We start from the raw sequence: 16,168 nt of genomic DNA on the forward strand, positions 1-16,168 counted from the left end.
GGAGAGAGAGAGAGAGAGAGAGAGAGAGAGAGAGAGAGAGAGAGAGAGAGAGAGAGAGATGTTTGGTGATGGGAAGGTAGGAAATTGAACAAGGAGGAAATGAGAGGGATGAAAAGAAGAGACAAAAAAAAAAAAACTGTGAGAAACAGACCAATGTGATCAGCACAATGGAGCACGCGACATTCTGAGGATGCTCTTATCACCACAAGCACAAACAAATACAGAGGCTAAGTCTACAGCCATACTAACGCGTTTTTGGTTTTAAAACAGCGTTTAAAACTAAAAACAATCTATTTCCACACAAGCTATCGTGTATCGTGCCGGTGTAAACAGGAATCAGACCGTCTACGCTGGAGTTGGTTGCTTACTTGCAGAAAATACACTGAACGAGAAACAGCATTGGGGAAAAGTAAGAGCAGGGATTTTATTTTTTGGGGAATGATGATGAAGTGGAGCAGTGTTTACCACACATCACTGGTAGTCAAGTCATGACTGATGAGAACCAGGTCCAATCAGGAAGCGAGTGCCCGTCAATACTAAACCGCGGCCCAGGAGTTCTCAAACTAAAGCACGGCCAGCAGCGATTGCAAAATTAAAATTTTTAGGCGATCGAAAAACTCCAGAGTAGCATTGACAGCAGAAATAAACAGAGATGTGGCCACTGACAACTTCATCATGTGTGACTGCTTATTAAGTACATATTGCAGCACGAAAAATTTAATTCCCACGGATGACAGCCTATTCTAAATAATTGTAACACTATTTGACTATGAATCACACAACTCCTATGTGAGGTCCACACATAAAGATGTTGGACGAGATTCTACATGGAAATGACTGTTGCTGACTAATTCTCATGCTGTTGGTGCACCCTTTGTTTAGTCAGACCAAAACACAGGAAGTGTCACAAATAGAAAGATAATGCAAAACCCACTACTGTTGTAATCTGCTGTTGCTCAGTTTCTACAGCAACTGCTGTAATGCAACTTTCTACAACAAGCACTACAGTATAGATGTCACTGGGTCTGTTTCCTTATTCTCAAATGTCCTTCTCATCAACTCTTTGGGCTAAGCAGAGATGTGAAAACCACAAATGCAGCATTTGAATGTGCAGTCAACATGAGTTTTTTTTTGGCAAAGCTGTCAGAGTGTGTGTCTGTGTGTGTGTACACTCCTATTGCACACTTTGCTATACCAAAATTACATAACTAAGAGAACAACATGCCATGCCAAACTATGGTTGTGCTAAAATGAATAGTGCGTAGGCGGTGTGGGGAAGAGGATCTTTCTATAAAAGCACCAATTCACTAGAGTGAGGGCAGAGGGTGTACCCCAGTGACAGGGAGAGAGGAATAAACACTGAATACTTGTAATTTTTTTGAAGTTATTCTACTCTACTCAAAAATGCTATTTTAGAGTGTAATTGAAAGAACAGTATTTGTTTTCAAGACTTAATCTAGCTATGTGGTCTGTCTAGAAAATGCACACAGTGGAAAAAACTGAATCATTGCTACTTCATGTTGCTCGAAAACACCAAACCAATTTGTTTTTTTAATCACTGGGGGAAAATTCAGTTGATTTCTTTACAGCAATGATGCGTGGGCAAGGTTTGAAATAATATTGTTTGCAAAAGCAATGCAGTAAGTGTTCAATTATTAGTTTGAAAACAAATGCAAATCGTGTTCTGTAAAAAACAGGTACCTCTATTTTAAGCCTGTTTCACAGTCACTGGCAGAGACAGATGCAGGCTACCTTACCGTACACATTTTAGAAATATTACTGAATATAACTGGAATAGAATTGGTTTATAGAAAATAGAGTAGTAAGTATTAAGTAACTACTGCCGAGGCGCCCTTGGGCAGGACATTTCACCATCAGCTGGTGGAGCTCCTCAGTGTCCCACAACCTCTCTGTGGCAAACTGTATAACTGTGTTACGAAGATGTTTAACTTTAGTGGATGCGTTTATCCAGAAGTCTGCAATTGAGCCATTTCATTTAGTTTTGAAGTTTAAGTCCACTAAAGTTGAATATCTTTACTATTGTAAAGCCTAGACTAGTTGCCCAAGTATCACAGTCACTATCAGAGACAAAAGGATAGTTTAAGTAGGAGAGTGAAGAACACGTGAAGAAAGGAACTACGAAAACTACAGCTACTGACACCAGTGAGCACCCATGCACATCATTTCTGCGTGTGTAACACCTACAGGCCTGGGTCAGAAAACAGTGGCAGATATATTAATGATATATTTGCAAACTCTTTATTGCTGATGGGCAAGGTTGTGTAATGACACAGCCACTAGCAAAACAAAGAAAAAGAGGCTGTTCAAAGCCATACATATTACGAAAAGTGCATTTTTTTAAATTATTTGCCATCACCTGAATTTATTAACAAATGCCCAAATGAAAAACCAAACAATTTCTGCAGCTATTATCTGACCCAAGTTATTTGCAAGTGTGCTGTTGCGCTGCATGCTTCGACTATTTCTACTAGTGCAAAATTCACCACACAGCCATGCAGCCATGCAGCCGCTGAGGATCTAGGCCTGCACAGCCACTACTACTGCAACTACAGCCTACACACATACACGTAACCAGCACACATCAGTCGTGGCCGGTTTTAAGCGCCAACCTGAAAAGAAAGACGCGCTCTTGATGAGGCGCAGAGGGCCCTGTTCAGAGAAGGCCCGGCGAGGGCTGCAGAGCTGCGAAAGTCCTGTGCAGCACAAACAAAAACATGGAAAAGAAGAGAAGGAAGAGGGGGGGGGAAGACAAAACAAAAAAAACATGAACCATGGTTAGTGAATAAGGGAGGAGGAAGACTAGCAACCTCCTGTCATCTTTACGGTACGTAGTTATGGGAGATCTTTAGTCTGGAATGAAATAATACCCATCGTGTAGCAGGTCAGTCAGCGAGGTTAACAGACAAACAGGAAGGCTGGTATCACTCACAGAAAACACAGGTAACCAAACAATAAATTATGGACTATACATTTTTGTCTTTTCTGTGAGGATGACAGAGAAAAGGCATAACAAAAGCATAGATTTTGCAGTTCAAGCTGTTATTTATACATTTCATACTGTAAACCAGTCAAGGATCGTTTTGCTGAGAAACTTGTTCTTGCACGGCCAGTTTGAGGGTTTTTGGAGCCTCTCAAGAGCTTAATGAAGGGAAGCAGTACCAGAGAGTCGTTGGCAGTTTTTCCAGTCTGGTTTGTATTCAAATAAGAATGTTAAAGGGTAGGAAAGGAAAAACAAAATCTTCGGCCTCCTCACAGTTGTAGAAAGACACTCAAAACGAATGTGAAATTCAAGTTGCCCTTACAGTAAATTATTCCTGAAGTACTTTTTGTCATTCTCAAAGTGATGTGATGATGTTAGAAACTGAATCAGATTAACATTCAATTATTCAAAGTAAAATTATCTTTCCTTTAATCAGATGTGTATCAGACTTTAACTAAACTGAGTTGAGGCTGTGTTTTAAAGAAAAACATTTCACCTCCTCTCTACCTTCATTTCATACGTTAACTAAAAAGGAAAGAGGAGGACTTTGGGGCAGCACTGGGTTACTGTTACCTATGTTTCCTAATAGACTGTTGGGCCCCGTGTTTTGATCAGGCCTTAAGGTGTTGCCATCCTGTCCAATGAACTCCAGGCTGTCCTGTAACCTGCACAAGATGAAACAGAAAACAGGGAATAAAAGTTAGTATGTACCACCAACACTATACTGCACATATACAATTACAACATTCAGAAAAAAAAGGTGACTTCAATTATAACTTTTAAAAAAAAGCTATGCAACAGTAGAGCAAAGAGGTAAACTACATACAGAAGGACAGATTACAGACATTCAAAGACAGTAAGAAACACAGACAGTATTGATGTCTGATTTAAACACAGGGGACCTTGTGTGTCTGTGTGTGTGTCTGTGCTTACGTGTTGAGGCTGCCGTACACGCTGCCTCCAGTCCTGGCGGTGAAGACCTTACTCAGCATCAGCTGAGGTGGTGATCTGATATGATGATAGTACAGGGACAACGGTAATCGGCATATGTGAGCTAACTTCTTGTGCACTATTGTGTGCCTTTCATATCTAAATTTGTCTCCTTTTAATTTTTCTCTTGAATCTTTTTGTCCTTACTTCTTTTGTACAGTAATGTAAATTAAGAATTTGATACTCCACAATAGACCTTCATACTAAATGGCAAAATAAACCTGGTCAGAGGATGTGTTTACATTTTATTTCATGATCAGCTGCAAGATGAAAAGCCAGCTTCCCTGTTCTTCTTACCTGATCTGATGGATTTTTAGTGTGGAGCCTTTGTAACTCATGGCAACAGAGCCGAACATCATTTCCCCCAACATCACCACATCGGACGAACACCTCGAACCCTGGAGAAGAGAAAAGAAGTAGACATTTCTAGATATGTTGGGGTATCAAGCCTTCATTGATAGGACAGAGTTTAAGTGTGAGAGGTGGAGAGAGAGAGAGAATGAAAGACATATAGCAACCAGCCAAACAACCAGGTGAGCTAACGGGTGTCACCTTTCAATGTATATTGTTCATCTTAAAGATCAATGAACTCGAGAGTGAACAGACTGACAAAGTGAATCCTGCGGGACCTGGATATGCCTATGCACACATGGAATTTGCATGCATATACATTATGTGTGTATATCACCTTAAGCGTTTGTGAATGCTTAGGTATACATACTATATGAAAGCAGTAGAAGTTTACACCTTTTTGTATTGGCTGATACTATTATAAGTGGGAATCTCTAAGCACACGTGTGAATGCACACAAGAAAAACTAAGGGCAACATTCGGAGGTGGAATGTGTCCCAAATTTAAGCACTTTCTTTTAGCAGTGTGTATAAAGATGTGTCCTTGGCCACAATGAAGTGCCGCCTACTCAACTGATGTTCCAGTTCGCAAACTAACACAAGAAGAACAAATTGTGTAAACTGGCTTTGTCCATGACATCTGAACTTTTCAGTTCACCCGAGACGCACGTTAAGGTGACAGGGCCTATGTGTTACCTGGAAGCGGAGACCCTGCTCTTTGGTGTCTTTGGTTTCAGAGGTGCACGAGGAGGAGCTGTCCAAGGAACTGCTGCTGCCACCTGTGGGTCGGAGCTGGCAGCATTTCCCGAACATCTTGACCTGGGCCTCAGTGGTCTGTGGAGTACAAAGGCCACACTATGTCAGTGAGTTTAAAAAATATATTTTGATCAAGTTCATTCTGCAGCAAGCTCTTAACCTTTCAAGTTGCTTTTTGGTTGGTATTAACTTTTACATGACATCATGAGGATAGATGCATGTTTCTGCATTTAGACAAATTATGTGGAAACCTATACACATGAGTAAACATCAATAAAATACAAAATTTCTGTATATTTCCCTTGATGCTCTGACATTTTAGGCAGTACCAAAATAAAAAATATCTCCCAATTATAAAGTTCACTTTTGGAAATCATAAACTGAATTGAACTCATCATTTGATCAAGTTAAAAACCACAGAAGCATAATCCAAGGGCACTTGTGTAAACAGCAAACTAAATTGTGAGCTCAATCAGCCTGTGTCATGTGCCTTCTTAACTTGGCAGCCTATTGAAGAGGAATGCATTTGGGACTGTGGGAAGGGAAGGGGGAGGGTGTGTGTGTGTGTGTGTGTGTGTGTGTGTGTGTGTGTGTGTGTGTGTGTGTGTGTGTGTTTTTTAGCTGGACTCTGGTAATGGCTCACTTGAATTCACTGTTGCTGATAATGTTAAGAGAAATGAAAGGATAGAGAGAGAAGGACAAATGAGAGGACGAGAGGAAGGCAAAGAAAAACAAAGAATGAGATGGGGAGGGAAGGAAAACAGGAAAAGAGGGGGAAAGGCTATTGTTTTGCTTCATTGCTCTATATATATGTTTTTTTTTTTTAACTGCAGATATGTACATTTTCTGTTCACTCTCATCAATATGATGGCTGATTTCTTAATAAACACACAAAATAATAAAGCCACACTGATTCAGAGTGAGCTTGTGCTCAACTGTGTACATGGGTGTGTGTGTGTCCGCTGCAGTGCAGCATGAAGTGTGTACACAGGAGCCAGCAGCATGTGACTGCCAGTCATATGACTCTTTCTGGAACTCGTGAGCGAGCAGCACTGCAATCATTTCCTCCCTCCCTCTCTCTCTCCCTCCCTCCCTCTCTCCACCAGTAGAACTTCATCCCTCTAATTCCTGCAGCTGTTTTTCTTTCAGCAGATAATTTGTCTAGCTCTCTTTCTCTAGGTTTTATTCTTTTCCCTATGTTTCTTCACTCTAAGCTCTCACTACATGAACCTTGTTACGCTATTCGGCATTCTCTCTGACCCTCTGTGCTTCTCTCGCAATTCCTCTGACTTGACAAAAAATAAACAAACTAAACAAAAAAAAAAAACAGCCATCATGTGATAGAAGTCACACGGTAGCTGGCAAAGACCTAACGATGCAGAATGCACCAAAAATATTGGCATCGGACTAGGTAACACAGACACACACACAGCATTAACTGCTCTCATCCCTCTTACTGCATTTTGGGAGCTCACAAATGTCGCTGTGCAAGACACACACACACACACACACACACACACACACACACACACACACACACACACACACACACACACACACACACACACACACACACACACACACACACACACACACACACACACACACACACACACCTCCTTATTGCAGTTCTATATCTGGCACCAGTCCTTTCTGAAAGTAGCACTTAAGTAAATCCATGTGTATGAGATGAGAAAGTTGTGCAAGCAGACCACCGGATTTCCAATGTCAGGGTCCCATTCAGTTTGTCAGCATGAGCTGGGCATGTGTGTGTAGGTGGACTGAAAGTCAGGCAGGTTTAGAGACAGAAAGATCGAGAGTGATTTATAGAAGATAAGAGATAATGTTATAGAGAGCAAGATCGTCAAATAAATATATAGAGACAGAGGACAGTAATCAGGACATTAGCGATGGGCATATTTAGGAGACAGAAAGACAAAAGGGTTAGAGAAAAACAGACCGAAGAAGAGAGCAAATTTTGAAATGGTAAATATAGAATGAGAGGAAATATTCAGACAATGCCAGAGTTAGATGAAGACAGATGAGAGAGAGGCAAAAAGGCAGACAGTCAGCGAGTGACGCTGCTGTCATGTGAGGATGAAAGAATGCTGCTTACACATGGGCTGTCAGCTGAGGCTATTATTATTGGAGATAAGAGAACCAGAACAAACCGCCCAGGGTTAGAGAGGAACACCCAGGAGTGGAATGAAATTATCAGGTGTATTATTCAAAAGTTTAAAAGAAGACAAGTGGTGACCATGTATCATCGTTTGGTGGAAATATCAGCCGGCAGGTGCTGTATGGAGGGGACGGACACACACACACACACACACACACACACACACACACACACACACACACACACACACACACACACACACACACACACACGTTGTACACACCCTGATTAGACTGCAACACTGTGGTAAACAGTGTTTTTATCCTCACGTGTCACTGGGTGTGTTAGCAATTTATCAAGACCTGCACCCTTCTGCAATGCGCTACCTCCCATTTATAAATTAAGAAAGTAAACACCAAAATAAAAGTCTATTTCAGTAACACAAATATCACACCAACAAGCAGGATTTGTGCATTGACATTCCCTGCCCTCCACTTTTGATCCCTAGGTCAAACACTTCAGTAAAATGTGCCATGTGGCGTCCTGCAGGATAAGGTGTTACTTGTGTCCTCTGAACAACATGACAGTCACATGACTGCAGTTGGACCTCATGCCTGTGTGACTATCTCTCTGTTTGTGCTCGCCTCGGGCTCCCTGCTCTTATCTTAGCTCATCTGTTCTGACTGACTGTCAGCCCTGTAAGTCAAAGGTTCGGCAGATGACATCAAATTAATGACTTCCACACCTTTCAAATGCTACCTGAGAAGGAATTGACAAAAAAAAATGGAATAATAGCATTGAAAATGTGAAAAAAATAGGAAAAGGAATTGTATCATCTAACCATGTTCTGCAATACATTTTACATTGCATCTACTATTAAGGACACTTGGTATACCTAAAGCAATAGGCTGACACTTGGAATAACAACAAAATCTGGAGCCATGTATTTAATTTTTTCAAATCTATTATAGAGAAACAACAAACAGACACACACACAAACACTCAGCAGACATGTGACTCACGGTGATGGGAGTTTCCTCCGTGCTCCTCTTTTTGGCGTTGGAGTCGAAGAGGACATTTCTGCCACGCCTCTCACAGTCCTGGTACACTATTAACCTGATCTGGCTGGGCTCCAGCTGGGGAAGTGGCCAGCTAGATGGACGGAAGAATAGATAGCAGACAGAGGGATACAAAGAGGGAGAGAGGGTGGAAGGTGGGAGAGAAAAACAATTTATTAGAGACAATATATTAAACTATAGTTATTCAATAAACCCTGCATAGGATTTTTATGGGGAAATTTCATTCAATAGTATATGTCCAAAAGCCGTACGAGAAGGAAACTGGCATTAAGCCAGGAAAAGGTCAAGTACTGATTTACAGTGTACCCACATAACATGTAGCCACTGCAGACAATCATCCTGCTATTTAGACCTTTTCTTTATCAATATAAGGAAAATGTTTTTCGGTGCTTAATATATATTATTTGTTGCTCCTCCGTGCTTTACATTCACACAGTTACACATGTGACAGTGACCTGGTAAAACCAGTCTGCAGCTCTACAAAAGAAAAAGAACTGCAGACTCGCCATTAATACTTTCCTTTCTTCCTTTAATACTGAAATTAGATTTGACTGGATTATGACTTGATGATGATATTCCTATTTATTCCCAGTAAGACGCAAGTCATTACACAATAAGAGATAAAATGTATTCCAATTCTTGGAGATTTAGGATATTAAAGCATCGTAGACTCTCATAGTGGTACATTGTCTGTAGCAGCAAATACTAGACAACAGTTAAGTAAGAGTTAAGCCATTTTCACTGCCAGCCTCCGCTCCATGCCTGTTGCTAGGTAACCTGTGGTTTCATACAGCTCATCTTATTCATCTCGAGTAATATTGTGAATGAACTGGTTGGAAAACTTCCCCTGCATCCAACTCACATCGGTACTTGCAGGTCCCCACAGGACTCTGGCAGTCCCCTGTGCTTTTGGAGAAACCCTGGTTGATTTAGGAGGAGACGACAGGGGACTGGACCCACAGATAAGATGGTCGAGGATTTCTGTCTGATCCAACCGATAGATGGGTCGGGCAGATAAACACATGCTAGGCCTAAATATAGCCTTTTATTGTGGAACAGGGAGGCTCCCTAAACACAAGAATTTATAGGAAGTGTGTTGGTTGAAATGAGTGGAAAAGGAACAGTTACATCCTTTTACATTCAAACAAAAGAGCTTTAAAGGAAGCGTTTCAGCTGTTGGTCAGTGGGTCTTGACAAGGCAAGGAATACAACTGAGAGAGAGAAGGTCTAGTCCTAAGTATCCAAGCTACTATTTACAAAAAACAGGTGTCAAAGTTTGACTAGCATTCTTGGAGACAAAACAATGCGGTCTTGAAGAGAGGAGGGAGTGGGGAGGGGAAGGGGAATCATGTGCATGAGCCCAAGTGTTAACTTGTCAAACTAAGGTCATTTTTCAAACAGGGCTGTAAGAGGAGGAAAAACAAGAAGAACTACGTGGGGCTCATATGAGTTGCCTCAACATTTCTGCACAGAAACATCTCCTGCTTTCACTCCTTTAGCGCAGTTTCTTTCTACTTGCCAGAAATTCTGCCGACCAATATGGACCAAAACCACCATCTGAATTTAAATTAGGTTTTGTGGGCAGTCAGCAGGAGGAGCCACATTTTACTGCATGCATGCTACTGCACAGTTTTTCCACACGGCTGTATGTGCGCGTGTGTGTGCGCGTGTGTGTGTGCGTGTGCGCGTGTGTGTGTGCGCGTGTGTGCGTGTGTGTACTGTATCTCCTGTCTTATGTTCTCAATTTCCTCAAACATCTGTGCTGTTAATAAGATGAAACATCAGTCAGTGTAGTCAATGCAAAATCGTAATTATTGTCTTAAATTAACTGTACCTACTGTAAGAGGAGGGCCATCGTACCCATATATTGTCTGAGATGGTTCTGGCTATGCAAAACATGTTGCTGCTGGAATGTGCAACTTTCATCCTGTGCAACCAGGCTACAGGCAATTATTTGATGACACGTCACTGACCTGACTGTGACTGCCATCTTCTACTGCTGTGGTGACTGATCTCATCACTCGACATGTATCGTCCCACCTGGGTTTGCAATCCTCCTCTGAACATTTATGGTATCGCACTTACACGTATTTACGGCTGTAATTCGTCTGTCAATGGTAACTGTTTATGCTGCTGGACCTTGTGAAATACAGATGAGCGGGGGAGTAAACAAAGCTTGGTATCACGTTACTAGCTTCGACTGAGTCAGAAAATGTCATTATCTCTATGAGTCGCATGAAAAAGGTTGTGGATGTCTTTGAGATCAATTGTCAGATTGTCTACCCCTAGACTGAGCTGTAATGGAAGTTCATGTTCAATTGCTTTAGATAAAGGAAACAATATCTTGAGATTTTTCCCCTGGCTGCTTTCTGAAGGGAAGACCCACCCTCCTACCCAGTCCGTGTGCTATATGGTTGACGTAATGCCTGCCTGGCCTACATAATGAGCTGAAATTGCATTGTGCGGGGATGGGTCCATATTCACTTGTGCATGACTTGTGCATAAGATTACACATCCCTCCTTGCAATTGGACAAACTGCCTTTCAGTATTGTATTGAGTTAACCTTCGATAACTTCAAAGATTTAAAGTGTTTACAGTGTTTGCCCTTCTAATATAATTATAATGGACAAAATCCTGTTCACTTTCTGGCAAAGTATGGGTGTTGTTGATCAGCCCAGAGGCAATCTGTATAATTTGACACCAAGCTCACTGCTCCCTTCATGTTAAACATAACAGAGATGCAAGGAATAACCACAGGAAAGGAAAAAGTGAAATAAAATACAAACACCATTTATAAGCAACAAAGATATTTCTAATGAGCAGAAACAGATGGGCCTCGCAAGAACAGCGGGAGTGAAATAACAGACAACCAAAGCTTTGTGCGATGCAGGAAAATAAGTATGATGAATGAGAAAATGCGGCTGTGGACGGCTTGGAGGATGGAGACAAAAGCAACGCTAAGCATAGATAATGAGAGTAAAGGTCGCAGAAAACAGAAACTCACGCAGAAAGCATCTGACAAAGACAGAAAAGCATCTGAGAGAATAGACGAGGCGGAGTGAGAGCGAAGGAGGAAGTGTCCCATCAGTGAGCTTGTGACAGTCACAGCGTTGACACAGGAGAGAGGGGAGTCATTCATAAAAGCAGCACATGACTTCATGACTGTTACATACTTGTACTGCTTTGACCTCAATTGTCCTAACCAAAAGTGACTCAAAAATTCTCACATGCACACACACACAAGGCAGGTATTCATTCCCTCGGACAACCTGTTGATCTCAAATCAGAAAGCATCAGCTAATGTTTTGTTTCGGTTGCATGTGTAAATTTAAAGACGACAACAAGCCCAGTCTAAAGTCTTTTGAAATGATTCACTTAACAAACGATATCTGATCGGAGATTAAAGATTTTTCAAATGGCAAATCTCTTTGACCTAAAACCCCACCCAAACATGTAATGCATTTGCCAAACGGTTTCTTTTTTTTGTCCAAAAACAAAAAAGGCATGCTTCACCACAAAATCTATTAATCCACATTACATAACATAACTCCCACAAATGACAAATCTATCTTGGTCATCAACGCACATACTTCGAACTGCCACATCGTCCAGCTGGAAACTGCCGCAGGTTGCCAACAATTAGCCTAAATTAAAAAGGAACCAACAACACTCACATTGTTCTCAAACCTCCTTTCAACTAGCAGCACCATGCCCACTTGGATGCATGTAAGCCTGGTACATGACCAGTTCCTACCTGGGCATCATTGCGAGTCTGCCAGTCTTTCCCCAGCCCTCTCTGTTCCTCTCTCTCTCTCTATCTATCTATCTCTCTCTCTCTCTCCTCTCTCTCCTCTCTCTCCTCTCTCTCTTCCTATTCGTCTCTCTCCTCTCTTAGCCAAAGCAGGGTCTAAGAATAGCAGTGAACTAAATTCACACAACAACATGAGACTGTCAGGTGATCGCAGGAGCACTGCTGTGTGTGCCGCACAGTACAGAGGCAGCGACAGCAGCGAGCCTGGACTGCCGACTGCCAGAGAGCGCTGTGATGAGAGAGCGTGACAGTGGGGATTTGTTTGTGGGGTTTTTTCTAAATCCTGCTCTCTTGTCCTGCTCTCCCTTGTGGTCCCTCTTGTCCTTCCTTTGGTCTTTCTTTCCTCAATACATTCAAAACACATACTGTAGGTGCAAATGTACAATTCATGGAACTTAACAAAGACATTTTTGGAAGAAGGAGCAGGAAAACAAATAGCTCAAAGAAGTCAGACTATTCTGAGTGAAAACTTCCCAGACTTTTATTGTTCTTTAAATCTTGCTTTACAGAAAAAGGGAGAGTGGATGGATTCGTTATTGAAGTCTGTAGAAAGGAGAGAAGTAACCTGTGGGTTAGTGGAGAGAACTGAAAGTATTGTCACCACAGTATCTGCCACAAAATGACACCTTAATAACATTCACTGATTTATCTTATAAAGTGGACATTCAAAAAAAGTTTAATTCTCTTTAGGGAAATTAAACCTCAAAATTGGTTAATGGGAATACCAATTCCATACTAATGGGGGCTACATATCTTGGATAATAGTAAATAATTAAATAATAATATATAATTTTTTCTGACAGTTATACAAACATTGAATGAAGCAGAGAGTCATAGCCAAAGCCGTTCATGGCCAAAGTGAATACTTATAAAGGTCACAACAAAGCAATCAGATTTCCTTGACTACTGCGACTACACTGACATCAGCCTACTTACTGACCTCAAAGACATCTGGTACTCTCCCCACTGCTACTGAACTGCGTGTGTGTGTGTGTATGTTAGTGTTTGTTGGAGGCTGACAGACAGTTACATAAATATCCCCTCAGTCCATGCTGTGTGACGTTCTTCCGGCTGTGCGTGAAAGAGGTCTCCGTTAGCTCCGGCACCTTGGCCTTACAACTACGACACTATTTTTTTAACAAACGTTTCAGCGGCCTTTCTGCCACAGATAACACCTGATGTCCAATGCTGCCACGAAGCAAATTTTAGCTGATAACAAGTACATCAAAGTTTATCTAGGTTATATACATTCAGACATTTAACTTGTAAAGGCTTGAAGACGCTTAGGGTAGTAAGGACTTCACTAACGGCCTGTGAACACATCAATGTGTTGGAGACAGACAGATATGAAATGTGTTAACACTCAACAATCTAGATGTAGTGAGAGCAGTACATGTTTACTAAGCTCCGACACTAATGATCAGTAACAAAAACCATCAAGTAGTTCCAGCTGCAGCTTCTCAGTTCTACCTGTTACCGAGCTTTGCTCTGGTCGGTAAAACCAACAAACACGTTGCGTATCAGCTGTAACTAATTAACTTGATAGCAGGCCTAAATTAAACTTGGCTGTTGTCAGTTTGTGTGCACACGGCTGCCGATGCCGTGTGAGTGTCTCTGCAGCTCCAACAAATCCAACGGAGTGGGACATCTTTAGTGTTTCACTGGATCGGGGCCATAAAAGCTTTGATCGTGTTGCCGGTGATGGAGCTTTAATATACCTGTATGGGGGATGATGTTATTGAAATCTGTTGCTCATTCTGTGCTGTGATGCTATTTTCCCATGAATCAGAGTAAGACTAAATATGTATCACTGGAGTGAAACGGACTCTCAGTACTCACATGTAATCTTTCAGATACCTTTGACATTACAAAGACTGTACGTGCAGATTGTTATCTTGAAATACACACCTTAATACTTCTACTACAGATTGGGTTATCTGTGTAATACCATGTGCTGAAAATTAACACCTAATAGATTGACCACACCTTTGATACTGGAGAGGCCACTTATTGAAAGGTGAGACTCCATGCGTCTTGTGACATTAACACAAGTGCTGCGCCTTGAACTAACAATTGTTCAGCTATGGCTACACTCTAGAAGGGAGAGACTCCCTCGAGGAGCGGGCCCTCATGGCCTGGAAGCACCTGACTACCTGCATAGCTGCTAGTTTCGATGCTGGTCGTGTTGCATTAAAGGACTTCTGCATTCCAGCAGTCACATGATGCTGACTGGGGTGAGGACGCGGCAATGGACATGACTGCACCCAGAGCTACAATCTGTTCGGCTGGTTGGCTCTGAGGACTCGGCTTGAATCAATCATCATTTTTAGAGTCAAAGGGAATCTTTGTGGTTGTAGATGACAGACAAAAACCCATTATTGCATCTTTATTTTTATTTTTACACTGTGTTCATGCCTGTGTGTGTTTGTGTGTGTGTGTCAACTTGTGACTATGTGCACACTAGGGCTGTTCCTGTGCTGTGTTACAACACAGGGAGGATCACAAAGGGAGTGATAAGAGTAATGAGTGCATGACTCTGTCGCACAGAATCACATGAACGAGTCATCAAGTTAAACAGGAGGGAGGGGTGGAAGCGAAGTGGAAGTCAGGGTCTATGGTCAATTTAGCTTTTGGGGTGAAAAGCAGATTACCCTTAATGTAATTAGAGCAACAAGTATTAAACAAGAACATTTTTCTTTGTTCCATTTAGTAATTAGAGGGCTAAGAAGTGTCATGTGATATCCGTGATTAATTGCCCAGCTTTGACACAAAGTGATTAAACTGTCAGCAGCACGTGCTGCCTCCGTTTTAAAAACACCCCCACTCCCCTCCCTGTCATTTCTCCCCATCTCATTTAGAGACTGAACGTGGGCTAATAAGGTGATTTGACAGTCTGAACTTTTTGGTTTTACTTTCAGGATCACAGCAGATGTATTAATCACAATGTTATCTGTGAGCGTTCAATTCCATTGGGGCAAAAACTAAATCTGAAATCAGGCATTATCCTCACTAGTAAGATAACTGTAGGAAGATGCAATGTTCTACAATAAAGCCATTTCTATTCAAAAATGTCAGGTAAAATAAAAAGGCCCATCTAGAAAAAGTTGCCTTACATGTTTCCTCTAAATGTTCCAAAAATCCCTGTGTGTATAAATGTCACTGCAGAAGCCAGGATAACCCATAAACACCACTTGATGAAGCAACAACTCATAATTAAAGAAATCAATAAATCAGCTTGAAAAAGAAAGACAATCTAGGCCTCAATCTAAAGTAAATAGTTGAAATGAAAAAAAATATTTAAAGTCAAGTACATCATGTATTGATCTATTTGTTTTTAAGAGCAGTCTACCAATGCAGTATGACCTAGAGTAAATAGTATTATCAAGACAAACACTGGACGCAGTAGGAAGGGGAACAAAATCTCCACTGGAAGTTGAATTTACAGTATATTGGATCTATTCCCCTGAAAACTATTTGAAAATGACTGAAATTAAATGTCCACATCACTTGTAGAGTAGTAACACAGTCTGCTGTCCGTGTTGCTCTGGATCTTTGAATTGTTTATGAGGCCCCTCCGCCCTTGTATCACGTATCAGCATATTAGCTGAGAGAGAGGAAACTCATCACAAACAAAACCAATAAAAACTGCTCCAAAAAGTCACTAAAATACAGAATTGACATTTAACTTGATTTCATTGCCAGTATTATCATTTGTCAGTAAGGTCATATATCAGTTTACTATAAATCAAGAAAGGCCTACCAACCAATAATCCATCATCTTATACACCTAAAAAAAAAAACTTATCCTACAGTGTGTGTAATGTGTGCAGCCTTTGTACAGATGTCCCCGCAATGTTATGAGGACACAGAGACCTAACTAGATGTTAAGCCGGAATACTAGCACTCACCAAAATGCTGGTGTTTGTGTGCGTGTGTGTGTGTGCATGTGTGTCAGATGTGTACATGGCTTTTACGTAGTTAAGTTGCAGTTCTGAGAAGCCTGAGTGTGGCCACTTTAAATAGTCCTGATAGGAACCTGATGACAGCCGCTGTCTTTACGA

At 41.4% G+C, this 16,168-nt stretch overlaps 1 protein-coding gene across 3 annotated transcripts in view; it reads right to left on the minus strand.

Moving 5' to 3' along the window:
- fnip1 (folliculin interacting protein 1) overlaps window positions 1-16,168 on the minus strand; it is a 37,040-nt gene that overhangs the window by 16,828 nt on the left and 4,044 nt on the right. The window contains exons 1-7 of one of the 3 annotated variants that reach the window (XM_034607685.1): window positions 12,051-12,140; window positions 8,239-8,368; window positions 5,038-5,175; window positions 4,289-4,389; window positions 3,935-4,009; window positions 3,575-3,666; window positions 2,631-2,714 (exon numbers count right to left, since the gene is read on the minus strand). In XM_034607685.1, the coding sequence (XP_034463576.1) occupies window positions 2,631-2,714; window positions 3,575-3,666; window positions 3,935-4,009; window positions 4,289-4,389; window positions 5,038-5,175; window positions 8,239-8,368; window positions 12,051-12,061 (631 nt within the window). In that variant the 5' untranslated portion in view covers window positions 12,062-12,140. Of the gene's footprint in view, window positions 1-2,630; window positions 2,715-3,574; window positions 3,667-3,934; window positions 4,010-4,288; window positions 4,390-5,037; window positions 5,176-8,238; window positions 8,369-12,050; window positions 12,141-16,168 lie in introns of those variants that run through there. The other 2 variants (XM_034607683.1, XM_034607686.1) reach the window with 2 other exon arrangements.

Source organism: Hippoglossus hippoglossus, chromosome 14 (assembly GCF_009819705.1).
Source record: "Hippoglossus hippoglossus isolate fHipHip1 chromosome 14, fHipHip1.pri, whole genome shotgun sequence".
Taxonomy (NCBI): Eukaryota; Metazoa; Chordata; class Actinopteri; order Pleuronectiformes; family Pleuronectidae; genus Hippoglossus; species Hippoglossus hippoglossus.